This window comes from Tasmannia lanceolata, unplaced genomic scaffold (genome assembly GCF_043159265.1).
Source record: "Tasmannia lanceolata isolate RefF3 unplaced genomic scaffold, GAP_Taslan_0.1 ptg000015l, whole genome shotgun sequence".
Classification (NCBI taxonomy): domain Eukaryota; kingdom Viridiplantae; phylum Streptophyta; class Magnoliopsida; order Canellales; family Winteraceae; genus Tasmannia; species Tasmannia lanceolata.
Window position 1 is genome coordinate 7,381,665 of NW_027518692.1, and position 18,574 is coordinate 7,400,238.

At 32.2% G+C, this 18,574-nt stretch overlaps 1 protein-coding gene across 1 annotated transcript in view; it reads right to left on the minus strand.

The window, feature by feature from the left end:
• Nucleotides 1–11,764: 11,764 nt before the first annotated feature.
• Nucleotides 11,765–18,574, minus strand: part of LOC143891683 (uncharacterized) — a 93,635-nt gene continuing 86,825 nt past the window's right edge. The window contains exon 5 of the mRNA XM_077396225.1: nt 11,765–12,032. Within this exon, the coding sequence (XP_077252340.1) occupies nt 11,765–12,032 (268 nt within the window). The remainder of the gene's footprint in view (nt 12,033–18,574) is intronic.

Consider the following 18,574-nt stretch of genomic DNA (forward strand, 5'->3'; position numbering starts at 1 on the left):
AAGAAACTTTATATTTTTCAATCTCCATCCGTCGTAAACTAAATCTAAAATTCAATACCATATCATCTTCATCTCAAAACTTCGCCAAAAACTCCTTCACACCATCTCTAGGGTTTATTAAGTCTAAAACATTGATATTTTGTAAAGTTTCTAAAATAAGAAACCTTCTATTTTTTCAATTTTCATCCTTCCTCAACTAAATCTAAGATTCAATACCCTCTCATTCTCATCCTAAGACTTGGCTAAATGCTTGTTGATATCATATCTAGGGCTTCCTATGTTTAAAAGATGGATGTTATATAAAGTTTTTAAAACAAGAAACCTTCTATTTTTTCAATCTCCATCCTTCATCAACTAAATCTAAGATTCAATATCAGCTCATCCTCATCCCAAAATATGGCAAAAAGCACCTAGACACCGTGTCTAGGGTCTCCTACATCTAAAAGATTGATGTTTTGGCAATCAAGAAACTTTCTATTTTTTCAATCAAGACACCTTGATGTAAAGTTTCTAAAATAAAATATGGCAAACAAGAAACTTTCTATTTTTTCAATCTTCATCCTTTATAAACTAATTCTAAAATTCAATACCATCTCATCCACAACTTGGCCATATTTTGGGTTTTCTATGTCTAAAAGATTGATGGCTAATAAAGTTGCAAAAATAAGAAACTTTCTATTTTTTCAATCTCCATCCTTCATCAACTAAATCTAAGATTCAATATCATCTCATCCCCATCTCAAAACTTTGCAAAAAGCTCCTGACACCATCTATGGGGTTTCCTATGTCTAAAAGATTGATGTTTTATAAAGTTTGTAAAATAAAAAACTTTTGATTTTACCATATCCATCCTTAATCAACTAAATGAAATATTCAATACCATCTAATCATAATCTCAAAACATGGCTAAGAGCTCATGGACACCATCTATAGGGTTTCCTATGTCTAAAAGGTGGGTGTTTTTAAAGTTTCTAAAATAAGAAACTTTCTGTTTTTCAATCTCTATCCTTCTCCAACTAAATCTACAATTCAATACCAACTCAACCTCATCTCAAAACTTAGCTAAAATCACCTTGACAGCATATCTTGGGTTTCTTATGTCTAAAAGATGTTTGTTTTATAAAGTTTCAAAAATAAGAAACTTTCTATTTTTTCAATCTCTATCCATCATCAATTAAATCTAAGATTCAATACAATCTCATCCTCAACTTAAAACTTGGCTAAAAGCTCCTTGACACTATCTTTACGGTTTACTAAGTTTAAAAGATTGATATTTTATAAAGTTTATAAAATAAGAAACTTTCTATTTTCTCAATCTCCATCCTTCATCATCTAAATCTGAGATTTAATACCCTCTCATTCTCATCCCAAAACTTGGCTAAATGCTCGTTGATATCCTCTCTAGGGCTTCTTATGTCTAAAAGATGGATGTTTGATAAAGTTTCTAAAATAAGAAACTTTCTATTTTTATAATTTCCATCATTAATCAACTAAATCTAAGATTCAATACGCTCTCATCCTCATCCTAAAACATTGCTAAAAGCTCATTGACATCGTCTCTAAGGTCACAAATGTCTAAAAGATTGATGTTTTTTAAACTTTCTACAATCTCTATCATTTATCAACTACATCTAAGATTCAATACCATCTCTTCCTCATCTCAAAACTTGGCTAAAAGCTCCTTGACACGATCCCTAAGGTTTCATTTGCTAAAGGATAGATGTCTTACAAAGTTTCTAAAATAAGAAACCATCTATTTTTTAAATCTCTATTCCTCATCAAGTAAATCTAAGATTCAATATCATTTCATCCTCATCTCAAAACTCGGCTAAAAGTTCCTTGACACCATATATAGGGTTTCTTATGTAAAAAAGATGCATGTTTTATAAAGTTTCTAAAATAAGAAACTTTCTATTTTTTCAATCTCCATCCTTTATCAACTAAATCTAAGATTCAATACCATCTCATCATCATCTCAAAACTTAGCTGAAAGCCCCATGACACCATATCTAAGGTTTCTTATGTCCAAAAGATGGATGTCTTTCAAAGTTTCTAAAATGAAAAACTTTCTTTTTTTTCAATCTCCATCCATAATCAACTAAATATAAGATTCAATACCCTCTCATTCTCATCTCAAAAGTTGGCTAATAGCTCGTTGACATAATCTCTAAGTTTCATATGTCTAAAAGATGGATGTTTTATAAAGTTTCTAAAATAAAAAACTTTCTATTTTTTAAATATCCATCCTTCATCAACTAAATATAAGATTCAATACCAACTCATTCTTATCCAAAAACTTGGCTAAAAGATCGATCTTTTATATTGTTTCTAAAACAAGAAACTCTCTATAGGTTTCATATGTCTGAAAGATTGATGTTTTATATAATTTCTAAACTATGAAACTTTCAATTTTTCAATCTCCATCGGTCGTAAACTAAATTTAAGATTGAAAACCATATCATCCTGATCTCAAAACTTGGCTAAAAGCTCATTGACACCATCTCTAAGGTTTATTAAGTCTAAGAGATTGATATTTTGTAAAGTTTCTAAATAAGAAATCTTCTACTTTTTCAGTCTCAATCCTTCATCAACTAAATCTAAGATTCAATACCATCTCATCCTCATCTCAAAACTTGGCTAAAATCTACTTGACAACATCTCTAGGGTTTCGTAGGTCTAAAAGATGGATGTCTTACAAAGTTTCTAAAATAAGAAACTTTCTATTTTTTCAATGTTCATCCTTAATCAACTAAATCTAAGATTCAATCCCCTCTCATTCTCATCGCAAAAGTTGGCTAAAAGCTCATTAACATCATCTCTAGGATTTCCTATGTCTTAAAGATAGATGTTTTATAAAGTTTCTAAAATAAAAGACTTTTTATTTTTTCAATCTCCATCCCTTATCAACTAAATCTAAGATTCAATACAATCTCATCCTCATCTCCAAACTTGGATAAAAGCTCATTTTCACCATCTTTAGGGTTTACTAAGTCTAAAAGATTAATGGTTTATAAAGTTTTTAAAATAAGAAACTTTCTATTTTTTCAATCTCCATCCTTCATCAACTAAATCTAAGATTCAATACCCTCACATTCTCATCCCAAAACTTTGGTAAAACCTCGTTGACATTATCTCTAGGGTTTCTTATGTCTAAAAGATAGATCATTTATAAAGTTTCTAAAATAAGAAACATTCTATTTTTTCAATTTCCATCCATGATCAACAAAATCTAAGATACAAAACCATCTTATCATCATCCCAAAACTAGGCTAAAAGCTCCTTCACACCATCTCTAAGATCTCTTATGTCTAAAAGATGGTTATTTTATAAAGATCATAAAATAATAAACTTTTTATTTTTTCAATCTCCATCATTTATCAACTAAATCTAAGGGTTTTATAAAGTTTCTAAAATAAGAAACTTTCTATTTTTTCAACCTCCATCCTTTGTAAACTGAATCTATGATTTAATACCATCTCACAATAATCTCAAAACTTTACTGAAAGCTCCTTGACACCATCTCTACGGGTTCCTATGTCTAAAAGATGGATGTCTTATGAAGTTTCTAAAGTAAGAAACTTTCTATTTTTTTAGTCCACATCTTTCATAAACTAACTCTAAGATTCAATATCATCTAATCCTCATCTCAAAACTCAGCTAAAAGCTCCTTGACACCATCTCTAGGGTTTCCTATGCCTAAAAGATGGATGTTTTATAAAGTTTCTAAACTAAGAAACTTTTCTATTTTTTCGATCTCCATCATTCATCAACTAAATCTAAGATTTAATACCAACTCATCCTCATCTCGAAACTTGGCTAAAAGCCCCTTGACACCATCGCTAGGGTTTACTAAGTCTAAGAGATAGATGTTTTATAAAGTTCTAAAATTAGAAACTTTCTATTTTTTCAATCTTCATCCATGATCAACTAAATCTAAGATTCAAAATCATCTTATCATAATCCCAAAAACTAAGCTAGAAGTTCCTTTACACCATCTCTAGGGTCTCCTACATCTAAAAGATTGTTGTTTTATAAAGTTTTTAAAATAAGAATTTTTCTATATTTTCAATCTCCATCCTTTATCAAATAGATCTAAGATTCAATACTATCTCATCCTAATCTCAAAACTTGGCTAAAAACTCATTGACACCATTTCTAGGATTTCTTATATTTAAAAGATTGATGTTTTATAAAGTTTCTAAAATAAAAAACTTTCTATTTTTTCAATCTCCATCCTTTACAACCTAAATCTTAGATTTAACACCTTCACACCCTAATCTCAAAACTTGGCTAAAAGCTCATTGACACTTTCTCTAGGGTTTACTAAGTCAATAAAATTAATGTTTTATAAAGTTTATAAAATAAGAAACTTTCTATTTTTTCAATCTCCATTCTTCATCATCATAATCTAAGATTCAATATCATCTCATCTATATCTAAAAGCATGGCTAGAAGCTCCTTGACACCGTATCTAAGGTCTCTTATGTCTAAAAGATGGATGTTTTATAAAGTTTCTAAAATATGAAACTTTCTCTTTTTTCAATTTTCATCCTTTATAAAGTAGATCTAAGATTCAAAACTATCTCATCCTTATCTCAAAATGTATACTAACTCTTTCACCCCATCTCTATGATTTCCAATGGCTAAAAGATGGATGTCTTTTAAAGTTTCTAAATAAGAAACTTTCTATTTTTTCAATCTCCATCATTCATCAACTAAATCAAAGATTCAATATCATCTCATCATCATCTCAAAATTTAGCTAAAATCTCTTTGACACCATCTCTAGGGTTTCCTATGTCTAAAAGAGGGATGTTTTACAAAGTTCCTAAAGTAAGAAACTTTCTATTTTTCAATCTCCATCCTTCACCAACTAAATCTACGATTCAATACCAACTCATCTTGATCCCAAAACTTGGCTAAAAGCACCTTGACACCATCTCTAGGGTTTCCTATGTCTAAAAGATGGATGTTTTATAAAGTTTCTAATATATGAAACTTTCTAATTTTTCAATCTCCATCATTCATCAACTAAATCTAACATTCAATACCCTCCTATTTTCATCCAAAACTTAGCTTAAAAGTCGTTGACATCATCACTAGGGTATCTTATGTCTAAAAGATGGATGTTTTACAAGGTTTCTAAAATAATAAACTTTTCATATTTTCAATCTCCATCCTTAATCAACTAAATATTAGATTCAATATTATCTCGTCATCATCCCAAAACACGGCTAAAAGCTCCTTAACACCATCTCTAGGTTCTCCTATGTCTAAAAGAAGAATGTTTTATAAAGTTTCTAAAATAAGAAACTTTCTATTTTAATCACTGTCCTTCATCAACTAAATATAAGATTTAATAGCCTCTCATTCTCATCCCAAAACTTGGCTAAAAGCACGTTGATATCATCTATAGGATTTCCTATGTCCAAAAGATTAATGTTTTATAAAGTTTATATAATATGAAACTTTTTATTTTTTCAATCTCCATCCTTGTTCAAATGAATCAAAGATTGAATACCATCTAATCCTCATCTCAAAACTTAGCTAAAAGTTCTTTCACACCATTTATGAGGTTCTCTATATCTAAAAGATTGATGTTTTATAAAGTTTTTAAAATAAGAAACTTTCCATTTTACAATCTCCATCCTTGATCAACTAAATCTAAAATTCAAAACCATCTAATTCTCACATCAAAACATAGCTAAAAGCTGGTTGACACCATCTATTGGGTTTCCTATATCTAAAAGCTGGATGTTTTATAAAGTTTATAAAGTAAGAAACTTTCTATTTTTTAATCTCAATCCTTCGCCAACAAAATCTACGATTTAATACCATCTCATCTTCATCCCAAAACATGGCTAAAAGCACCTTGACATGATCTTTAGGGTCTCTTATGTGTAAAAGATGAATATTTTATAAAGTATCTAAAATAAGAAACTTTCTATTTCTTCAATCTCCATCCTTTATCAACTAAATCTAAGATCCAATACCCTCTCATCCTAATCTCAATACTTGGCTAAAAGCTCCTCGACACCATCACTAGAGGGTTCCTATGTCTAAAAGATGGATGTCTTACAAAGTTTCTAAAATAAGAAACTTTCTATTTTTTAGTCTATATCCTTCATCAACTAAATCAAAGATTCAATATCATCTCCTCCTCATATCAAAAATTAGCTAAAAGCTCATCAACACCATATCTAAGGTTTCTTATGTCTAAAAGATTGATGTTTTACAAAGTTTCTAAAATAAGAAACTTTCTAATTTTTCAATCTCCATCCTTAATCAACTAAATCTATGATTCAGTACCCTGTACTTCTCATCTAAAAACTTAGCTTAAAGCTCGTTGACATCATCTCTAGGGTTTCCTATGTCTAAAAGATGCATGTTTTACAAAGTTTCTAAAATAAGAAACTTTCTATTCTTTCAATATCCATCCTACATCAACTAAATCTAAGAGTCAATATCTTCTCATCCTCATCCCAATACACGGCTAAAAGCTCATTGACATCGTCTCTCGGTTCTTCTATGTCTAAAAGAAGGATGCTTTAATGTTTTCTAGTTTTTCAATCTCCATCCTTTATCAACTAAATCTACGATTTAATACCCTCTCATTCTCATCCCAAAACTTGGCTAAAAGTTTGTTGACAACATCTATCAGGTTTCCTATGTCTAAAAGATTAATGTTTTATAAAGTTTCCATAATAAGAAACTTTCTATTTTTTCCATCTCCATCCTTCATCAACTAAATCTCAGATCCAATACCATCTCATCCTCATCTCAAACCTTGGCTAAAAGCTCCTTGACACCATCTCTAGGGTTTTTTATTTCTAAAAGATGGATTTTTATAAAGTTTCAATCTCGTTGACATATTTTAGTAAACTAAATCTATGATTCAGTACCCTCTCATTCTTATCCCAAAACTTGGCTAAAAACTCGTTGACATATTTTCTAGGGTTTCCTTTGTCTAAAAGATAGATGTTTTATAAAGTTTCTAAAATAAGAAATTTTCTATTTTTTCAATTCCCATCCTTCATCAACTAAATCTAAGATTCAGTATCATCTCATCGTCATCCCTAAACATGGTTAAAAGCTCCTTGACACCGTCTCTAGGGTCACTTATCTCTTAAAGTTGGACGTTTTATAAAATTTCTAAAATAAGAAACTTTCTATTTTTTCAATCTTCATCCTTTATCAACTAAGTATAAGATTCAATACCATCTCATCCTCATCTCTAAACTTGGCTAAAAGCTCATTCACACCATCAGTTAGGTTTCCTATGTCTAAAAGATTGATATCTTATACAGTTTCTAAAATAAAAACTTTTTTTTTCAATCTCCATCCTTCATCAACTAAATCTAATATTCAATATCATCTCATCCGCATCTCAAAACTTAGCTAAAAGCTCCTTTACACCATCTCCACGGTTTCCTATGTATAAAAGATTGAAGTTTTCTAAAGTTTCTAAAATTAGAAACTTTCTATTTTTTTCAATCTCCATCCTTGTTCATATAAATCAAAAATTAAATACCATCTAATCCTCATCTCAAAACTTAGCTAAAAGCTCCTTCACACAATTTATAGGGTTTCATATGTCTTAAAGATTGATGTTTTATAAAGTTTTTAAAATAAGAAACTTTCAATTTTACCATCTACATCCTTGATCAACTAAATCTAAGATTCAATAACATTTAATCTTCATCTCAAAAACAGGGCTAAAGGCTCGTTGACACCATCTATAAAGTTTCTTATATCTAAAAGGTGGATTTTTTATAAAGTTTCTAAAATAAGAAACTTTTTATTTTTTAATCTCTATCCTTCACCATCTAAATCTACGATTCAATACCATCTCATCCTCATCCTAAAACTTGGGTCAAAGCACCTTGACACCATCTCTAGGGTTTCTTATATCTAAATGTCGTATGTTTTTTAAAGTTTCAAAAATAAGAAACTTTCTATTTTTTTAATCTCCATTCTTCATCAACTAAATCGATGACTCAGTACCCTCTCATTCTCGTCCCAAAACTTGGCTAAAAGCTCGTTGACATCTTCTCTATGGTTCATATAACTAAAAGATAGATGTTTATATAAAATCTCTAAAATAATAAACTTACTTTTTTTTCATTCTCCATCCTTCATCAACTAAATCTAAGATTCAATATCATCTCATTCTCACCCCAAAACATAGTTAAAAGCTCTTTAACACCGTCTTGAGGGTCTCTTATGTGTAAAAGATGGATGTTTTTATAAAGTATCTAAAATAAGCAACTTTCTATTTTTTCAATCTTCATCATTTATCAACTAAATCTAAGATTCAATACCCTCTCATCCTCATCTCAAAACTTGGCTAAAAGCTCCTTGACACCATCTCTAGGGGTTCTTATGTCTAGAAGATTGATGTCTTAAAAAGTTTCTAAAATAAGAAACTTTTTATTTTTTTAGTCTTGTAAGCCCAATAGTTCCCACCTTGGCATTGCCATCTTCTTTTGATGATTCCATTACACAAGTGATTTAATATCACTAATGTGTTTCATTGTCTAAGTTGTAGATCATAATTATGCTAAGACAAGATTGCTTGGATTGAAGCCAAGAAGCTCTCATAGGACCACATTCGGAAGGCCAAAGACATTGGAGATCCAAGACGCATGAAGACTTGAAGCATCGCAATTGAAGATCAAAATAAGAAACTTTCTATTTTTCAATTTTCATCATTTATTAATTTAGTCTAAGATTCAATAACATCTCATCCTCATCTCAAAACTTAGTTAAACGCTCCTTCACCCCATCTCTAGGGTTTCGTAAGTCTAAAAGTTGGATGTCTTTTAAAGTTTCTAAAATAAGAAACTTTCAATTTTTTCAATCTCCATCCTTCATCAACTAAATCAAAGAGTCAATATCATCTCATCTTCATCTCAAGGGTTTCCTATGTCTAGGGTTTCTTATGTCTAAAAAATTGATGTTTTATAAAGAATTTAAAATAAGAGACTTTATAATTTTGAATCGCCATCATTCACCAACTAAATCTACTATTCAATACCATCTTATCATCTTCTCAAAACTTGGCTAAAAGCTCATTGACACCATCTCTAGGGTTTTCTACGTCTAAAATATGATTTTTTATAAAGTTTCAATCTCCTTACTTAATCAACTAATTTTATGATTCGGTACCCTCTCATTTTTATCCCAAATTTGGCTAAAAGCTCGTTGCAATATTCTCTAGGGTTTCCTTTGTCTAGAAGATAGATGTTTTATAAAGTTTCTAATATAAGAAACTTTCTATTTTTTCTATTCTCATCCTTCATCAACTAAATCTAAGATTCAGTATCATCTCTTCGTTATCCCAAAACTTGGTTTAAAGCTCCTTGACCCCGTGTCTAGGGTCACTTATCTCTAAAAGTTGGATGTTTTATAAAGTTTCTAAAATAAGAAACTTTCTATTTTTCAATCTCCATCCTTTATCAACTAAATATAAGATTCAATACAATCTCATCCCCATCTCTAAACTTGGCTAAAAGCTCATTCACACTATCTGTAGGGTTTCTTATGTCTAAAAGATTGATGTCTTATACAGTTCCTAAAATAAGAAACTTTCATTTTTTTTCAATCTCTTGCCTTCATCAACTAAATCTAAGATTCAATATCATCTCATCTGCATATCAAAACTTAGCTAAAAGCTCCTTGACACCATCTCCAAGGTTTCCTATGTGTAAAAGAATGATGTTTTCCTAAGTTTTTAAAATTAGAAACTTTCTATTTTTTCAATCTCCATCCTTGTTCAAATAAATCAAAAATTAAATAACATATAATCCTCATCTCAAAACTTAGTTAAAAGCTCCTTGACACCATTTATAGGGTTTCCTATGTCTTAAATAGTGATGTTTCATAAAGTTTTTAAAATACGAAACTTTCAATTTTACCATCTCCATCCTTGATCAACTAAATCTAAGATTCAATAACATCTAATCTTCATCTCAAAAACTTGGCAAAAAGCTCGTTGACACCATATATAAAGTTTCCTATGTCTAAAAGGTGGATGTTTTACAAAGTTTCTAAAATAAGAAACTTCTTATTTTTCAATATCTATTCTTCACCATCTAAATCTACGATTCAATACCATCTCATCCTCATCCCAAAACTTGGCTCGAAGCACCTTAACACCATCTTTAGGGTTTCCTTTGTCTAAATGACGTATGTTTTTTAAAGTTTCAAAAGTAAGAAACTTTCTATTTATTTAATCTCTATCCTTCATCAACTAAATCTATGATTCAGTACCCTCTCATTCTCATTCCAAAACTTGGCTAAAAGCTCGTTGACATCATCTCTAGGGTTCCTATAACTAAAAGATGGATGTATTATAAAATCTGTAGAATAATAAACTTTCTATTTTTTCAATCTCCATCCTTCATCAACTAAATCTAAGATTCAAGATCATTTCATCCTCACCCCAAAACATAGTAAAAATCTCCTTAACACCGTCTCTAGGGTCTCTTATGTGTAAAAGATGGATATTTTATAAAGTATCTAAAATAAGAAACTTTCTATTTTTTCAATCTCCATCCTTTATCTACTAAATCTAAGATTCAATACCCTCTGATCCTCATCTAAAAACTAGGCTAAAAGCTCCTTGACACCATCTCTAGTGGTTCTTATGTCTAAAAGATTGAGGTCTTATAAAGTTTCTAAAATAAGAAACTTTTTAGTTTTTTAGTCTCCATCCTTCATTAACTAAATCTAAGATTTAATATCATCTCATCCTCATCTCAAAACTTAGCTAAAAGCTCCTTGACACCATCTCTAGGGTTTCATATGTCTAAAAGATTGATGTCTTATAAAGTTTCTAGAATAAGAAATTTTCTATTTTTTCAATCTCCATCCTTCATCAACCAAATCTAAGGAACGTTACCAAACATTCATAGATCGAGTTGTCATCTCAGGACGAAAGGTTATTTTTCAAGATTTTAACAAATTTGATCTTCTATCACTTTTTGAATTCCAAGGTTGGTCCTTCTTCTTCTAGTCTATAGTGCTCCAGTCTATCTTGAGTTAGTTATGTATGTTTATGCCAATTTGAAAATTTCCTATGAAGGAGTAGTGATGAATACCCATCTTCAAGGAGACAAATTTGGGTTAAATTGGAAAAACTTCTGTGCTTGGCTTGACATACCTAATGCAGGAAAGAAGATCTTTTTTTTTTTGGGAAAGACAAAATAGAAAATTATTTTTCAAGCGAAGAAGTATATGAGACATTAGGTGTTGCTCCTCCAAAGGATAAGTTAAACATCAAGGCTAGCACAATGAATGATGCAGCTAGAGTGGTTCATAAAGTTGTAGTATACAATATCACCCCTAGAGCAAGAAATTTTGATGCAGTGAAGCCCTTTGAAGCCCTCATAATCTATTGCATTATGAAAAAGATCCAATTACGTTTAGGCTTCATCATGTTGGGGTATATGGATGAGGCAGTCAAAAGAGGACAGGGTGGCCTACCGTATGGGATGCAAATTACTAAACTCCTAAGGCTTCATAAGATGAATCTAGAAAAAGTCTTCTCAACAAACCCTGATCCTCCGCTCAACCACTCCACCATTACCCTTATGAGAATTCCTCTACCTGGAGTAGGTGGACCTAGTATGGTTGGACAGGATGGTATTGATGAGGCCGTGGATGAAGCTGAATGAGTGGCCTTGACGCCGCAGCAGAGTATAACACATGCGCAAGCACAGGCTTAGCAGTGCCAAGCTCCCACCACTAGCTCATATGAAGCTCTAGCCAGAGACATTGCATCCTTGAGGACCGGCAAGGACACTCTCACGACTGGTTTTGATATAGTCTCCACTGCTTTTACGATTGCAGAGAGCCAGAGAGCCTCTGATCATGAGAGTCTTATGCAGCTTATGGCGAGGCATCATAGGGAGATGATGCAGGCGTATTAGAGGAGTTAGTCCACCAGATACTACACCTATCGGTCTCCACCCCGTGAGCATCATCCTCCTCCTCAGGATTGACAGATGACCATCACCTTCTCGGCAGCAGCTGCAGTTGATCACATCTTATAGCTGCTTGATCATATTTCTTGATTCCTTCTTCTCGCTTAGTATGGGCTTTCAGACATTATGTTTATTTTCTTCATGGATGATGGTTATGCCCGATGTGGCCTTTTGTTTTGGTTTGCACATGCCCAGTATGGGCTTTATGATATGTGGATGGGTATGCCTTGTGAGGCATGATTATGGATGTATAGGATATCTGCCCAGTAAGGGGCTTTTTATATTTTTATTTTGGTTGATGATGTGAAGAGGGTGTGTCTCTTCCATCATTCATTCATGTATATGGGATCTATTCCTGTCTCATCTTTATATATACATGAGTTCTTTTGGTTGCCATGCATATGTACTCATTTTATTGTTTACTCTTTTGGTATCCATGTTTTTATTAGAATGTAGTTGTTTCAACTTTATAATCCTATGTCTAATAATCACCCATTCTAATTCAAAGTATACTTCTCATTTGAATGGAGCAAAAATTGAAATGGATAAAGTGATAAAAAATCATGGGCTTATGTGCTAGAGACAATTACATTTAAATTAATCGCATATAATCAGAGGGAGCTTTTCACTTACAAATGTATAATCATTTAGGGTCAAACAAAGTTAAACTCAAAAGTTATGTTATAGTTCTGAGCATGTTGATGCTCAGGAAGAGACTTCTCTATCCTTTGATAAGAAATCCCCATGGTTATATATTCATGATTATATAGACCAATGTGATGTGCTCACATGGTTTATTGCCCCTATTGTTGTGCTTAACTTGCAAATCATTTGATCACAAAAATAAAAAAAATGGCTTATCATGCATTTCACTTTTATTTTCTCTTTGATAATCATTCTTAGTGCTTCAATGATATATCATATACAAGGCACATAGCTTAGAAAGCTATTATTCCTCTTGACACCCCACTTGTACTTTCACTTGTTAATTCCTACCTTTTTGCTGTTGCCAAAAGGGGGCGAATTTTGGGAATTGATTAGTTAGTCCAATTGTATATGCACCATATGTTTTACAGTTATTAATGTGCATATAGAGAGGGGGAGCTATGCTCCATTGTGTATATCATATTCATGTTTAATATCCATTATCATGATATCTCCTACCTCCCTAATCAATTTGTTTGCCATCATAAAAAAGGGGGTGAATGTAAGCCCAAGGGTGCACATGGGTTCAATCATTCACCTTACCTTCTTGTTTTGATACTAGCAAACACAAATTGATTAGCACTATCAGACTAATGTGTTGCTTTGAGATGTTGTGCTATACACAGGAATTTGATATGCTATATCGCCATTACACAACTCAACACAACACATGACTTGTGGATCAAGGATCAAAGGAACCAAGAGCTTGCACCTACTTTGGAGTCATCCTCATTTGAAGATGCTCAAGTAAAGAAGCTCATCATGAAGATCCCACAAGTTCCTAAGCAAGTGTCAAGAAGAAGCTTCGAGTTGAACAAGTCATTGGTGACACCTCAAGCACCTCACAACATGTAGTGAAGATTGGAGGATGTCACAAGAGCCAAGACAAGGTCAAAATGTTCACTCAAGCCGAATAAGTCCAAGAAAGTACAAAGGAGCCAAGACATTCCAAGAAGACTCAAGGTTCTTATTTTTAGAATGTATTTGGAGTCCTCCTGATTTTATATAAAATGCACTTTCAAAAGGTTTTCAAAATGGTTTTTATACTTAACATTTTGCATCTTTGAAAACCATCAACACACTCAAAAATGTGTTTGAAAATCTTGGACTAAAGCCAAAAGACCGTAGCCCAAAAGCCCCTGGATTTTAAAGTTAAAATGGAATTTCACTCAAGGCCGGTCGACCGGGCTATGCCGGGCGACCACGGGATGGAACCTGAAAATCCAGGTTATCTCAAAATTTATCGGGCCGATCGACCGGGGCAAGCCGGGCGACCACGGATACGTTTCTGTTCAAAATAAAAGCAATCCAATATGGTGTGGGCGGTCGACCTCCATGGGTCCGGTCGACTGTGATAGTGTTTTGAGCGAAAATTAAATTCAAACAGTAAGCCCTCGCCGGGCGACCGCCATTGGGCCAGTCAACCGCGCCAGTATGAATTTTGAATTTCAAATTAAGAGCCCGATAAGGGCGGGCGACCGTCGTGCCTCGGTCGACCGCCGCGACTGGGAAATGATCCGTTGGGGCTTTCGCAGGTTGACTTTTTTAACCCTGTAAATTACAGTTTTACCCCCAAACAGTCATATTTCCTTGAATATTTCCTTGTGGGCTATATATACACTATCCAAACCTTTCTACATAACCTTTGTCAAGATGTGACCGAACCAAAACTTTTATATGAAAGGTTAAACCTCTTTGAATTTGCATTTTCACATTCTATCAAGAGGATTTCCATAGGCTTTACAATTGGATATATTCTATGGAGAGTTTGTGAGCTTACAACTTTGTAATCCGCCTATCAAGAGGCATTGAGAGTTTCTTTCTTTTTATTTCTTCATTCTATGTTTGAGGATCTCCGATTTGGCCAGAAAAGAAAGGTAAATCAAGTGTACGAGGAAGGTGTCCTCGGAAAGGCTTCGTGCAGAAAAGGGTGTAATCCCTTTGAAGAAAGAGTTGGTGTAAGGCTTTGAGATTCGCCCTTTGAAGAATCTTAGTGGTTAGTGAAGAATCCCAAGGACAAAAACTTGGAAGAGTAGCTTAGGTCAAGTTGTGACCGAACCACTATAAATCTTATACCTTGTGGATGCTTTCTTCTTCTCCTTCTCATTTGCACATTGTGGTGATTGGTAATCTCTAACCCAACTTGTATCTATATTTTAATCAAACAAGGGTTAGTGAATGCATGTTTAAAGTAACATCCAAACCCTAACTCTTAATATCTCTATTAATTGATCAAGGGTTAAACATGTTAAGGCTTAATTGGTAAATTGATTTTAGGAATCCAATTAATTAAGCCCCAAATTGTTAATTACCCAATTCACCCCCCTCTTGGGTTGTCACCTTGTATTTCAGGAACTTTCTATTTTTCAATCTCCATCCCTCACCAACTTAATCTACGATCAATATCATCTGATCCTTATCCTGAAACTTGGCTAAAAGCACCTTAACACCATCTCTAGGGTTTCTTATGTTTAAAAGATTGAAGTTTTTTAAAGTTTCTAAAATAAGAAACTTTCTAATTTTTCAATCTCCATCCTTCATCAACTAAATCTAAGATTCAGTACCTCTACTTCTCATCCAAAAACTTAGCTTAAAGCTCATTGACATCATTTCTGGGGTTTCCTATGTCTAAAAGATGAATGTTTTACAAAGTTTCCAAAAAAAGAAACTTTCTATTCTTCCAATCTCCGTCCTTAATCAACTAAATCTAAGATTCAATATCATCTCATCCCAAAACATGGCTAAAAGCTTCTTGACACCGTCTCTAGGTTCTCCTATGTCTAAAAGAAGGATGTTGATAAAGTTTCTAAAATAAGAAACTTTCTAGTTTTTCAATTTCCATCCTTCATCAACTAAATCTACAATTCAGTGTCTTCTCATTCTCATCCCACAACTTGGCTAAAAGCTCGTTGACAACAACTATAGGGTTTCATAAGTCTAAAAGATGGATGTTTTATAAAGTTTCAATAATAAGAAACTTTCTATTTTTTCCATCTCTTTCCTTTATCAACTAAATCTAAGATTCCATACAATCTCATCCTCATCTCAAAATATGGCTAAAAGCTCCTTGACACCATCTCTAAGGTTTCCTATGTCTAAAAGATGGATTTTTATAAATTTTCTAAAATAAGAAACTTTCTATTTTTTCAATCTCCATACTTAATCAACTAAATCTACAATTCAGTGTCTTCTCATTCTTATCCCAAAACTTGGCTAAAAGCTCGTTGACATCATCTCTAGAGTTTCCTATGTCTAAAAGATTGATGTTTTATAAAGTTTCTAAAAGAAGAAACTTTCTATTTTTTCAATTCACATCCTTCATCAACTAAATCTAAGATTCAGTATCATCTCATCGTTATCCATGGTTAAAAGCTGCTTGACATCGTGTCTAGGGTCTTCTATCTCTAAAAGATGGATGTTTTATAAAGTTTCTAAAATAAAAAACTTTCTATTTTTTCAATCTTCATCATTAATCAACTAAATATAAGATTCAATATCATCTCATCCTCATCTTAAAACTTAGCTAAAAGCTCCGTCATACCATCTGTAGGGTTTCCTCTGTCTAAAAGATTGATGTCTTATACAGTTTTCTAAAATAAGAAACTTTTTTTTCAATCTCACCCCTTAAGCAATTAAATCTAAGATTCAATATCATCTCATCTACTTCTCAAAACTTAGCTAAAACCTCCTTAACACCATCTCTAGGGTTTCCTAAGTCTAAAAGATGGATGTTTTCTAAAGTTTTTAAAATACGAAACTTTCTATTTTTCAGTATCCATCATTCACCAACTAAATCTACGATTCAATACCATCTCATCCTCACCCCAAAACTTGGCTAAAAGCTCCTTGACACCATCTTTACGGTATCTTATGTTGAAAATTGAATATTTTATAAAATTTCTAAAAAAAAACTTTCTATTTTTCAATTGCCATCCTTCCCCAACTAAATCTAAGATTGAAGACCATCTCATCCTCATCCCAAAACTTGGCTAAAAGCCCCTTGACTCCATCTCTACGGTTTCCTATGTCTAAAAGATTGATGTTTTAAAAGTTTCTAAAATAAGAAACTTTCTATTTTGTCAATCTCCATCCTTCATTAACTAAATCAAAGATTCAATATCATCCCATCCTCATCTGAAAACTTAGCTAAAAGCTCCTTGAAACCATCTCTAGAATTTTTTATGTCTAAAAGATGGATGTTTTATAAAGTTTCTAAAATAAGAAACTTTCTTGTTTTCGAATCTTCGTCATTTGTCAGCTAAATTTGATTCAATACCATCTCATCCTCATCTCAAAACTGAGGTATTTCCTCGACCCCATCTCTAGGGTTTCCTATGTCTAAAAGATGAATGTCTTATAAAGTTACTCAAATAAGAAACTTTTTACTTTTTCCATCTCTAAATTTTATCAACTAAATGTAAGGTTCAATACCATCTCATCCTCATATCAAAACTTGGGTAAAAGCATCTTGTCACCATCTCTAGGATTTTCTATGTCTAAGATGGATTTTTATAAAGTTTCAAAAGTAAGAAACTTTCTATTTTTTTCATTCTCTACACTAAATCAACTAAATCTATGACTCAATACTCTCTCATTCTTATCCTAAAACTTAAATAAAAGCTCGTTAACATCATCTCAAGGGTTTCTTATGTCTAAATGATGGATGTTTTATAAAGTTTCTAAAATAAAAAAATTTCTATTTTTCAATATCCATCCGTCATCAACTAAATCTGAGATTCAATACTCTCACATTCTCATCCCAAAACTTGGCTAAAATCCCCTTGACACCGTCTCTAGGGTCACATATGTCTAAAAGATGGATATTTTATAAGGTTCTAAAATTAAAAACTTTCTATTTTTTCAATCTCCATCCTTCATCAACTAAATCAAAGATTCATTATCATCTCATCATCATCTCAAAACTTAGCTAAAAGCTCTTTCACCCCATCTCTAGGATTTCCAATGTCTAAAAGATGGATGTTTTACAAAGTTTCTAAAATAAGAAACTTTCTATCTTTACGTCTCCATCCTTCACCAACTAAATCTATGATTCAATACCATCTCATCATCATCCCAAAACTTGGCTAAAAGCACCTTGACACCATCTCTAGGGTTTCCTATGTCTAAAAGATGGATGTTTTATAAGTTTCTAAAATAAGAAACTTTCTACTATTTCAATCTCCATCCTTCATCAACTAAATCAAAGATTCAATATCATCTTATCCTCATCCCAAAACATAGCTAAAAGCTACTTGACACCATCTCTAAGATTTAGTTGATATGGGGTTTCTTATGTCTAAAAGATTGTTGTTTTATAAAGTTTCTAAAATAAAAAACTTTCTATTTTTTTAATCTCCATCCATCGTCAACTAAATCTAAGATTCATTATCATCTCATCGTCATCCGAAAACTTGGTTAAAAGCTCGTTGACACCATCTCTAGGGTTTCCTATATCTAAAAGATGGATTTTTATAAATTTTCTAAAATAAGAAACTTTCTATCTTTTCAATCTCCAAACTTAATCAACTAGATCTATGATTTAGTATCTTGTCATTCTTATCCCAAAACTTGGCTAAAAGCTCGTTGTCATTATCTCTAAGGTTTCATATGTCTAAAAGCTGATGTTTTATAAAGTTTCTAAAAAAAGAAACTTTCTATTTCTTTCAATTCACATCCTTCATCCACTAAATCTAAGATTCAGTATCATCTCATCGTTATACCACAACATCGTTAAAAGATGGAAGTTTTATAAAGTTTCTAAAATAAGAAACTTTCTATTTTTTCTATCTTAATCATTTGTCAACAAAATATAAGATTCAATACTATCTCATCATCATCTCAAAACTTAGCTAAAAGCTCCCTCACACCATCTGTAGGCTTTCA